Below are 12,963 nucleotides of genomic sequence, written 5' to 3' on the forward strand. Positions count from 1 at the left end.
TGCTGTTGTTAAGTTTCTTGAGCTCCATAAGTAGTCTGAATATTTTTTTTTTGACAGGCAGAGTTAGACAGTGAGAAAGACAGAGAGAAAGGTCTTTCTTCCATCGGTTCACTCCCCCAAATGGCCGCTGTGGCCGGGACACAGTGCCGATCTGAAGCCGGGAGCCAGGTGCTTCCTCCTGGTCTCCCATGCGGGTGCAGGGGCCCAAACACTTGGGCCATCCTCCACTGCCTTCCTGGGCCACAGCAGAGAGCTGGACTGGAAGAGGAGCAAGTGGGACAGAATCCGGAGCCCCAACCAGGACTAGAACCCAGGGTACTGGCACCACAGGCAGAGGAGCCGTGGCGCCGGCCTATTCTCTAAATATTAATCCCTTGTTGTATACACAGTTGGCAAATATTCTATCACATTCCATCTGTTTCCTCTTCAGTGCACTAATTCCTTCCTTTGCTGTGCAGAAGCTTCTCAGCATGATGTAATTGCATTTGCCTATGTTTGTTTTTATTTCTTAGGCTCGTTGGTTCTTTACTAAGAAGTCTTGCCCTAGACCAGTGTCTTGCAGTGTTTCCCCTATGTTTTCCTATGTAATTTGATTGTTTTATGTCTTAAATTTAGATCAATAGTCCATTGTATGCTGAATTTTGTTGCGATGGATTTGTTTCTGAGAGGAAGAGCGTGGTGGGGGTAAGAGGTGAGGAGTCACCACACAGACCCCGGGAGTCAGGTGAAAGCAGGTCTGAGGCAAGCAGCCTGCAGACTGATTTATTTCTGTTGCTACAGCTGCTTATATAGCCAAGGCAGTCAATCTAGTCAAGGGGCAGTCTATGCCCTAACCAATCACAGCCTGTTGCCAGGCAGTTTCCAAAGCCATCCAATCACAGCCTGTTTTCAGTCAGGCTCTGTTGCCAGGCAGTTTCTGAAACCATCCAATCACAGCCTGTTTTCAGTCAGGCTCTGTTGTCATGTGGTTTCCGAAGCCATCCAATCATGGCCTGTTCCAGGCAGTTTCTTTTGTCAGTGGCCATCTTGACATGACCTTCTCACCTTCTCATTCCACCACAGAATTTTTTATAGAATATAAAGTTGTGGTCTAATTTCAAGCTTCTGCATGCGGAAATCCAGTTTTCTCAGCACTTTCTCCAGGGAGAGATTTTAGCTCATGTCTCAAAGATTAGTTGGTTGTTGATGCATGAATTAATTTCTGGTGTTTCTTTCATATTTCATTGTTCTCCATTTCTATTTTTATGCCAGTATCAGGCTGTTTTGATTAAAATAGTCATGTAGTATGTCTTGAAATCTGGTATTGCAATGTCTCTAACTTTGATTTTATTGTTTAAGTTTGTTTTGGCTGTTTGAGGTAAAGGAAATGCAAATAAAAAGCACAATGAAGTATCACCTCACTGTAGTCAAAATGACTATTAGCCAAAAATAAAAAATAACAAATGTTGGAGAGGAAATTGAGACAAAGATACTCAAATACACTGTTGCTAGAATGCAAATTGGTACAACCATTATGGAAAACAGTATGGCGAATCCTCAGAAAACTAAGAATACATCTACCATATGATCTAGCTATCCTATTCCTGTTAATACATCCAAATAAAATGAAGTAGTTACCTATACCTCCTTGTTCATAGAAGCTGAGGTCATAATATTTAAGATATGGAATCATCCCAGAATGTCAAACTGATGACTTGATCAAGAAAATATGGTTTGTGTTTATATATATACACACACACACACATACATATACACACACACACACATATATATATATATATATACAATATTACTCAGCCACAAAAAGGAATGCGATCCTGTCTTTTGCAAAAAAAAAAAAAAATGGATGCAACTGGAAATTGTTATGTGAAGTGAAATAACCTATACCCCAAAAGACAAATATCTCATGTTTTATCTTATTTAAATATATATATATATATATATATATATAGAGAGAGAGAGAGAGAGAGAGAATAACAATTGTTTGGATATAACATGATTTGGTATGTAATTATGATATTGCTTCACTGAATCATCAAACATATCATTATTAAATGGATTCTTTGGGTGGTAAAATATAATGTCGCAGTTGTATTTGAGAACAGAAAGAACTTGCCTGAAATACACACCTAAGTACATTTCCTAATGGACTGTATGACATCTTATCAGAGATGCCTTATCTGAATAGTGACTACAGCTGTCCCTTATCCCTTGTTACTCACTGTTGCTCTGCTAAGTTCTTCATCATATATTTTGTATTTACCATTGACCTTTCAATCCGTGTGTTCATTGCCAGTCTCCCAGCACTGTCTCACTTAAATGTGAGTTATCACCAATGACTTAACAAAAATTTTGCTGAAGGTCCCAACTTTCACCATCCTCATGAATCTATCATTTGATAACTCCATACCAATATTACACTTACTCTATCATGCTTATTTGCCTGTAATAATACCTGTGTGTGTCTATATGTATGTATGCATACATGCATGTGGATTTTCCTTAAATCATTCCCAGTGTATGGCATATACATGCTGTAAAGACATTTGTATTTTAAAGACAGAAAAGACATTAGGGTATTGTACATAGAGAGGTTGCATGCATTGAAGCTCATCAAAAAAACTTTAGACAGATGTTATGAGCATTACCATTAAGAACTCACTAATCAACAAAGGCTGATCTTATAATGGATAAAAAATTCACTAGCAGTTCTCATGAATCATAATTGTAATCCTGGCAACTTTAACTGTGGTTTATTGTACTGATTTTCTATTTTTCCCTCAATGTATAAATCATAAAAATGCTTTAAACTGTAAAAATTAGTCAAGAGGTTATTTACACTTCAAATAGTATTTATTTCTTAAATTTACTCAGAAGGAAGAAAGATTAGGAAAACGATCTTTTGCATTGAGAAGTGGTTATGAATTAACCATTAAATGTTAGAGTTCTCTTTCTAAAAAGATTTTATTTAAAGGACAGAGTTAGAAGGGGTCTTGGTCTTCAATCTACTGGTTTACTCCTCAAATGGCCACAGCAGCCAGGACTGTGCCAGGCTGAAGTTAGGAGTCAGGAGCATCATCCAGGTCTCCCACGTAGGTGCAGGGGCCCAAGGACTTGGGCCTTGTTCTGCTGTCTTGATAAATGCCTTAGCAGAGAGCTGGATTAGAAGTGGAGCAGCCGGGACTCAAACCGGCGCCCATACGGAATGAGCAGCCTTGTAGGAGGCAGCTTAACCTATTATGCCATAACACTGGCCCCTAAATGTTAGGTTAAATATCACTAATGAAGAAGAAATCTAAGTTACAAGAGACCAAGTATTAATTTTAAAATGTAAATAAAATAAAATTAATTTTTCAGGTAGAAGATTAGTAACAAATCATTTCCTTTGATATGACTACATTAAATTACAAGCCCACAAGGGGCATAAAGTACTTGTTTATATTTTTAAGATGTTTCCTAAAATATGGAGATAACTTAGATCCCTGAGTCCATTAGGAAGGACTAGGAACTACCAAAAAGATTATTTAAAAATCACTGATGCACTATACCATTGTTTCTGAAGTGAATCACATTTAGCCAAGATCATAGCTGACGTCTGAACATTTTCAAGCTACTTGTGGATTATTGAATTTTTAAGGTTTATTTATTTGAAGTGCAAAGTGATGGAGACTTCCCAGAGAGCTGCAACTGCCAGATGTGGTGGGCTGATGCCAGCGCTTAGGAACTCCATCCTGATCTCCCACATGGGTAGTAGTGGTCTAAGTAGTGGGGAAAATCTGCTGCCTTCCCAGGTGCATTAGCAGGAAGCTGGTTCAGAAACGGAGCAGCCAGGTCCCTAAGCAGCACTCTAATAAGGAGCCAGCATTGCTTGGGGTGGCTTAATGCACTGGACCACAATGCTGGCCCCTGCATTATTATTTTATTAGAATTTGCTTTAGATATTTGTCAAAATCCTGCAGGAAGTTTATTATTAGAATTTTATGTTTATTGTGTCTTTCAGGAAAATGAAACCAAAGGATATTAATGTGCTACACTGCTTATTATAAAAATAGCATTAGACAAAAATATTAAATATTCATTAAAATCCTTATTTCCCTTAGGTTCCAGCTAGCAAAAGATGCTGAGAGAAATAACTCACCAAAAGGGAGAACTATATCCAGTACAGATAATCACAGGAGTTATAAGCAAGGGCAGTTGACATTAATAATTAAATGAGGAAAATTCCCTGTGGAGGTTTTGGTGAGCCACAGGCATAATGTGTAAAATCACTTGGCAAACTGATCGTTAGCTGTGTTCTATACCAAAGGAGTATATATCAAAGTAACTGGCTCCTCTACCCTATTTTTCTAGTCCAATAATTTGTCTAATAAATACAGCTATCATACTTTGTGAGTTAAAAAAACCATCCCCACTAGAACTTGATGTTTTTACTATCTGTAAGGGGATATTCAAAATAAATATTGTGATAGGCAAAGTTTATCACTTATACAAAGTTTTTGTGTTGTGCATCAAATGAATTCTGCCAAAAGCTGTACTATTTTTTGTCAATATCCAACCATATATTCACCAGACTTTTGCTATGAAAGTTATTTATCAGTTAGTAGATTTTTGCTTTGATTTGCATTTCCTTTTCTGTTTATTTTCTCTGTTTCTAAGAACTGTTGTCTATCTCTACAGGAAGCTCTTTAATGAAGACACATCAGAGCTGCTAAGCATACTGGAACACAGACTTCCAGTGACCAAGGATGGCTTCCTCCTGGAAACTCATTCTGTTCCTGTCAGTCACCGGGTGTCTTTCAGGTAAGCACCTGCCTAATTATTTGATTTTTCTAAGTATAATACAACAAAAATACATGTAATTTTCCACTACAAAATATGCTCAGAGGATTATTTAAATAGATAGCAATGTTTACAGTTTTCAAATTAAGAACAAGAAAACAACCATTTTGCCTCTGTTAATATCACAAAGCATCATATATATATATATATCAATAAAATAAACATTATAAATGTTGGCAAAGTATTTACATCAAACTTTTTTATAATGTAAACATTGATACGTCAGAAGACTTGATGATACATATTAACATTCATATAAATATGTAATATATACCAGGTAATTCTAAATCTCTTATTATATCTTATTACATGCTAAATTTCATCATAGAGAAGCAGAATCATACCTTAGTCATTATATATGATATCATTTAAAGGCATTCCTGATGCATTGCATTTTTCTTGTTGGTCTCAGCTTCCCTGAGTCTTTTGGTCAAACTCATTGTTCTATATCTTGGGTGTAAATTAGATCTTTTATTCTGCAAAAGCAGTTTACATTCTTTGGAGTAATAATGTAATTAAAATGTAATGTGTCAGAGTTTATTTGGCTTCATTTTAAAGTGAAGAGAAATTGTGGCTGTGAGGGTAACATTTACAGCTTGATTGTATTTAATCAGTGCCTTTTTGTTGAATAAAATTAGGAATTGTGTAAGGTAAGAGAGCATCTAGAATAGAAATGCTGATAATTTTACAATAACAAAAGATTGTTCTTATTTATAAACATATTTTAATTCTTTGTGCCAATATATCCATTTAAGCATATAAGATTATTCAGTACTCTAGCATATACTGGACATAAATATGTAACATATATATCCATGTGAAGACAATAAGATACAATTCTATTTTTGAAACCATGTATAATATAGAATATATACCTAAATAAAGATTAGGACATTCATATTACTTATATATCACTACAAATATGCTTAACTTTTATATGATATTCAACGAATTCTTGAACTATGCTAAATATATTTGAAGAAATTCATTCTCCTAACAATTTCCAAACAACTTAACTTTTCCTGTATTGTGTATCGTGAATAAAGCTGAATGCTTTAAATAAGGGCAGGTAGCTAAAACCAATGCAGAATAAGTAAGTGTAAATCCCTTTTAGAACCAGATTTTGGATTGTAATTTTGCAAGAGTTGTTCTTCAGTCTTTGTAGATGTTTCAGGATCTGTAAAATAACCCTGGTGTACTTGAACTATGTGTAGTCTTTCTGAGAGTCAAAAAAGTTACTTTACCTTACAGATTTTGCTTCAAAACCTTGTTTGAAATCTAGACAATTTTTATATACAGATATAAGTTTAATATTTTAATCATATGAATTACACATATTGAAATGTAATACCTACAACATACTTATATTTTAAATGCTTTTTAAAATATATCATAATTCCCTTCCTCATGTAATGTTAGCAATTAAATTACTTCAAAACAACAAACCAAATAATATTATTTGTATTAAATGTGAGATATAGTATTTATAGGTAAAACCGGATTAATCAGAAACATGACTGTTAGCATGAGGTCTCTGTAAGCTGGTATCTCTGACATGAAAAGGGAAATAATTTCAACCCTTTACAAGTTAAATGGATGTGGCTCATCAATATTATGGTTGCTTAAAAAAGAAAAAAATCTTTAGATATTTTCTTCTATCTTAGGTTTTTCCTTTCTTTGCATTATTACTATCTTCCTTGCTGATGTCAATCTATTTCTTTTATGATGTTTTTCTCCTCTTGAACTCATATACTGATAAATGATGAAAGATAAAATGAAAGACATCTAATCAGGTTTGAATTTCATCACACACAAATGGTTTTTTAGTTCTATTATGTTCTATGTGATGTTTTATTTAATTTTATCTAAAATAGAAATTTAACTTGGTTCCAGTGTTTCCACTTATTAATCTGCCAGTGTCAGATGGATGGGGAGTGGTAGCCTTTGAGCAATAATACCTCCAAATGCTGTTTTCTTGGACTGGGCAAACACTGTCCAAACAGTCACTGCAAAAGATATATTTCTCTCTGGTATGGAAATAGAAAAACCACTCAGAGGCAGGGTCCATGATGACTAGATTTCAGGTTTGTGATGGAATCAGCTTCATCTTCTTTGCCTGGAGTAAATAAAACACTGAAAGATAGTAATAATTACACTGAGTTTGGTTGTGAGTGGCATTTAAATGTGATAGGAAAAGCAGAAAGAAAAGTTAAAATCAAAAGGATGTTTCTAATGGTTACATGGAATGTAATCTTTAGTCATCATACTTGCCTTTAATATGGATCAAGTGTATCAGTTATTTTTTAAAATGGGTTAATTTCATCTCTGTTATAGATTCTTAAACATTGATATTAGCAATGATCTGTTTTCAAGAATAATTGTATCAAAATCTTTCACATTCACTTTTAACATCCTTTACTGGAAGTAAAGTTGATCTTCTGTTCTTAACTGAATGATACTTACATTTAATATTCAGCTCACTATTTTTGTTATTTCATATTCTTTGGTTGTTGCTCTTGTATCTGAGTACACATGATAGGGCTTATTTGCACGTTGAGTGGAATGCTTTCTCTAAAAATGAGCATAATTATGCTGTAGATTCTGAGCACATCTTATGTTGCTCCTGTGGTTTGAACCAGCAAAGACTGATTGAAGAAAATGTGTGTGTGTGTGTGTGTGTGTGTGTGTAGATGGATTGTCTTCAGTGTATTTAAGAAATATAAAAGAAACTTGTACAGAACCCCGTGTTCTCAAAGTGGCTATTTTATTAATGAAAGGTTGTCAACTTGCCCAAGGACCTATAGCCTCATACTAAAAATAGATACATGATTAAAGAACTAACACTACACATCTCAAAATGGCTAAAATAGAAAACAAAGCAAAAATTCATAAAAACAGTGCCAAATATTGGTGAGAATGTTGTGTTATGAATTCCAGATTCTTAAGCTTGCTTGCAAACAATTGAGAAGCCAAAATACAATTCCAGATAAGGTTTATTGGGGAATCGTGAATGAACACTGGAAGATAGCACAGTGGAAAGTGGTTCTACCCAATGGCTTCCCAGGGAGTGAACTGGCTGGAAAGGCAGGTGGTTATCTGTTGGGGAAGAGTGGTGGTTTACCCTTTGATTTGCAGCTGCCCTGAAGATCTGGCTCCTTCCCCTCACTTAATGTTTAGATTTGTATCCAGTTTTCTGTTTTAAGCATAGACTGTTATTTGTTTTGTAGCCTCCCCTACACACACATATCTGTGGGGAGCAACTCGGACTAGACTAAGTTACTGGAATTAAGACTTATTCTATGCATCTGTTCTCCCACAATATGGCGCTGGGAGAGGAGGCAACAGCTTCTACCCAGCTGCCTCTCACCAACTTGACAAGCTGCAGGAGCTGCTCCTGATTGGAGGAGAGCAGCGTACTCGGCGTGTGGGTAGCAGAGTTGGGATTGGCGGAAGAGGACTATAAAGGAGGAGAGAGACGACATGCACCAGGAACATCTAAGGGGAACATCTAAGGGGAACATCTGTGCAGCCCCCGAGAGAGCCGGCCGGCGGTGTGCCGCTCCCCCGCGGAAGTGGGGAATGTGGCAGGGGGAACCGCCCTTCCATGGAGGTGGAAGGGACGGTAGCCAACCCGGGAAGAACCAGCAGCAAACCTGGGGAGGGCCGAGCAGACGAAAGAACAGCGCAGGGTCCTGTGTCGTTCCTCCACGAAGAGGGGGAGCGACAATATCATACTCAAAATGGTGGTATTGCTCACGAACATTGTCCTACGAGGGGCATATGCCACTCTCTTTAGGCTGTTCTGGGCAGGTGGGTACCTTGGGGAAGTCCCTAACAAGGTAATAGGGAATCTTTAGTGATTAGGGTCCAGACATTCCTTGCTCTTGATTTGCTTGGTTCTGGAAATGGATACACAGTTAAGGGATAAACACAGGTCAGGAGATGTTTACTGAGTCCTGTTTCTCTCCTGCCTCTAAGGAACAATAGGAACATTTAATCCTTGATCCTGAAAATGTAAAATGCTGCAATCAGCATGAAAGATAGTTGGGGAGATGCTTACAAAACTGCAGTCTTGCCATTTGATCAAGGAGTTTCAATCCTAGGCATTTACCTATCTGATTTAAAAACTTATATCCATATAAAAAGTTCCATATGAATGTTTATAGGAATTATATTAATGATAAGCAAAAACAAAGTAATACAGATGTTCTTCAATAACAATGTATAAACAGTGTAATATCTATATAATAGGATAATATCCAGTAATAAAACTATCAAGTCACAAGAACAAATAGATAGATCCTATATATATATATATATATTTATATATATTGAAAGAAGCTAGTCTGAATAGGCTATATATTATATGATTCCATTTATATGACATTCTGGGATGGAAAGAACTCTAGAGACTGTAAACATATCAGTGATTGCTGGAGACTGACATCAGGGGGTTGGTTGAATGGGTAAATGAAGAAAAGGACATTTTGTAGGGTGGCAAAACTACTGTGTATGCAACTATAATGGAGGGTGCATGATGTGTACTCATCAAAATGATACAGAATTTTATAGCACAGAGTTTGGGTCATCTTTTTATAAACTAAAACATCATTTAGAAGGACAGATGGTCAATACTAAATGAAGAATACATGTATAATATGTGAAAAAGAATATAAATGTATGTATACACATTTATATGAAAAATGATCTAACTGTATTACCAATGGGAAAAACAACCTCACTTAGTAGGGTAGAAAAAAGTAAATAACCTAAATAACTTTGGAAACAGGTCGGCAAAACTAAAAGCCAACAATACTGTCCTTAAACATTGAAATCTAGTTAATAATATAGTTTCCCATTGGCAGTTTTGAAAACAATATACACGCATACTGGAATTGAACAATGAAGTCAATGGGTGGTGGATGGCCGGGTCTGGGTTTATCATTGCTGGAGTGGAAAGTCACAGATAAGCAAGGGGAGAGGACAGGATGATACAAATGGTAGTGTCCTATAGGTCAAGACTTCAGTATAAGCTCATTGTTGACCAAATATAGATCAATGAGAAATGAGAAATATTTATACACATGTGTATCTTAGGTATAAACATACCCATTTCATTGTTGTTTATGCTTCATTAATCTGTCAACTGATACGGCTTCTACTGTATCCCAGCACAAACCAGCATACAAAGTTTGAAGATTTTGGTTGCTAATATCATTTTCTACTTTAAAAAAAACTAAAACTAGTTAGGAAAGTTGCTTTTTATAAGATATGGTGTAAAAAATACATAAATAAGTCTTGAGTATCCTATATTTCAAGAAAGAAAGAAAGAACTAAAGGAAACCAAATAAAAAAATAAGGAACATAACAAGAATGCTAGGTGAAATGGACAGAAGCTAAAAGAATTTCCAGTAACCAACTTTGATAAAACTTTGAGCAAGAAATAAAGTATTGGGTTATAACTAAAAGGCAAAAGAAGAAATTTCCATAAGTCCATATTGCTCTCAGTGAAAAAATTTGAACCACTGAATCAGGAGAATAAGGAAATCTCCATGTTGATATATTTCAAATAACTTACGTGGATGTGTCCTCCTTGAGGTGGTATGTAACATTCCTCTCCTTAAATGTATACTACACATAGTGGCTTTTTTACACAGTATATTGAAGAGAAAACAGGAATAAAAGAATACTTTTGACAGTGGACAAACCTGATGAACACTGCTTCAGTCAAGTGGGAATCTAGGTCAACATCAGCAGAGATAATTTAGGGTGATACTATTTATCAGTGATACAACATGAATAAAATGAGGCCTCACTGGCACCTGTATATAAAATTGGGCCTCACTGGCACCCAGAAATATCATGAGGCAAATATGAGGCAAGCTCCAGCTAACGAGCACTTTAATAAGCACATGATGAGGAAAACACATGAACTTCAAGGTCATCAAAAAGCAGGAATGATGAGGAAACTGTCACAGATAGAAAGATTAAGGAGCATGATGAGTAAATGTGATGTGAAATCCTGGCTAAGCTGTCATAACAGAAAAATACATTAAAAACTCAGATTTCCAGGATCTTAGACTAGAATATGCCATTTCAAGATATGCCTTTTTTGGCATCTTGATTATTTTGAGCTGATGGTTTTGAGAAATTGCAGTCACAGAAGTAGCTCTGAAAAGTTGCCCTTTTTAAAGAGATTTAATCTATAAAGGAAATATAAATTTATAATGCTGTCATTCTCATTGCTGCAGAAATAGGACATGCTTAAAGTATTCAAGAAATAAGTAGACTAAGAAAGCACTCTGAATGCTTGATCTGAACAAACTACGACAAATGCCTGAGTTAGGACATTAGCAAAGGACATGCACAAAATGTGAGAAATTTAAATGCATATTGGATATGAAATCTTTAAGACTTGGTAACTGACTAAATATTTATTATTAGAGGAATTAGTTTCTCATTTATTGGTGTAAATGATTTTTGCCTTTGCCATGGATGGTGAATGAAGTGGGAGTTACTGGTTTGAGCTCCACAATGCACACATTGAGTTTCAGATATCTATAGCACACACATAAAGATGTCTAAAACTTAGGAGATGTGAGATAAGACTTTGAGATTCAGTGAAAGATGGATGATATTTGAAGCTATAGGAAAGGAAATAACCATCCAGCGGTTATGTAAATAAATAAATGCTCATGTGTATGGGGGCGGGTGTATGGCAAGGGAGACATCCTGAGTATCATTTGTTCCTTTTAAGAGGAAAGAGAGTATACATATGGAACAGAATGGAAGATGAATTAAGTGTTTTGGGTAACTCTATAAAAGGGTTGGTAACAGGGTATCTCCTGAAAGGGGTGGTCAGCAGAGGCAATACATTGAGAAAGTTATTGCTCTAAAATTCTCATTGAATTAAAAGAATGGTTACCTTTAATGTATTGAAAACACCAGTCTTATAACAGAAAGGGTTTTTTATGATGTATTTATTTATTTATTTGAAAGGCAGAGCTACAGAGAAGCAGAGAGAGTTCTTCCATCCGCTGGTTCACTCTCTAATGTGAATTGCTCCAGCAATGGCTGGAGATGGGTCGATCCAATGCCAGGAGCCAAGAGCTTCTTCCTGGTCTCTGACGCAGGTGCAGGGGCCCAAGGACCTGGGCCATACTCTACTGCTTTCTTAGGCTGTAGCAGAGAGCTGGATTGGAAGTGGAACAGCCGGGACTTGAACTGGGGCCCATATGGGATGCCAGCACTGCAGGTGGCAGTTTTAACCACTACACCACAGAGCCAGCCCCAGAAAGTTTTTTAGATTGTTAAGGAGGAAACAATTATTGTAAAATTTGTCTTCTGAGAAGGATGGAAAAATAACAAATATTGGAGAAGATGAAAACTTGGAGTGTGTGTATATTTGCAGATGTGTGTTGTTTTAAGCTTGGAGAAAATACTGTAGAGAGAAATTCAGTCCATTTAAAGTCCAATGTACATGACTATAACAGGTTGTATTAATTAACTTTGGCAGCATAACAAGCATAGCCAAAGTATTTTTACCCTCACAATTCCTAAGGTAAGCTTGGTGTTTCTACTTTCTTGGTAGACTCTTGGGGGCTGGTCTCTTCGGTTCCAATGATGTTTTGCAAAGCAGGTTGGGATGCTGTAGTTTGGACTCAGCACGTCACTGGTAATGACTCATTGTTAACAAAGATGGTGGGAATGATTTAGTCCCATCGGTGATCTTTCAGCAGGCTAGCCCAAGCTCTATGCTACATTGTAGTTGACAACTTTTTCCAGAAATGCCAAACTCCAACTGGCAATCACTTTTCAAGCCACTTCTTTATTCATGTTTCATGGACCAAAAACAGATTCAAAGGGTGTGAAGCAGAATTAACCTTTTGAAGAAGGTTCTTGCAGATATGCATTATAGAATGCATATAAATGAGTACAAAAAATTGTGCCTATTTTTAGCTCCATCACATAGTTAGGAATTTTATTTTTATGCTTGCTTTATATTGAAATAGCAATAGGCTGGCACCGCAGTTCACTAGGCTAATCCTCTGCCTGCGGTGCTGGCACCCCGGGTTCTAGTCCCTGTTGGGGTGCCAGATTCTGTCCTGGTTGCTCCTCTTCCAG

The 12,963-nt window shown here is 36.4% G+C and overlaps 1 protein-coding gene across 2 annotated transcripts in view; it reads left to right on the plus strand.

Moving 5' to 3' along the window:
- CNTN5 (contactin 5) overlaps positions 1–12,963 on the plus strand; it is a 1,376,886-nt gene that overhangs the window by 582,710 nt on the left and 781,213 nt on the right. For both annotated transcript variants that reach the window (XM_089312106.1, XM_051820359.3), the window contains exon 3: positions 4,678–4,800. In XM_089312106.1, the coding sequence (XP_089168232.1) occupies positions 4,746–4,800 (55 nt within the window). In that variant the 5' untranslated portion in view covers positions 4,678–4,745. The remainder of the gene's footprint in view (positions 1–4,677; positions 4,801–12,963) is intronic.

The sequence above is a fragment of the Oryctolagus cuniculus genome, chromosome 1 (genome assembly GCF_051225735.1).
Source record: "Oryctolagus cuniculus isolate XC-2025 breed Fujian yellow rabbit chromosome 1, ASM5122573v1, whole genome shotgun sequence".
NCBI classification, from domain to species: domain Eukaryota; kingdom Metazoa; phylum Chordata; class Mammalia; order Lagomorpha; family Leporidae; genus Oryctolagus; species Oryctolagus cuniculus.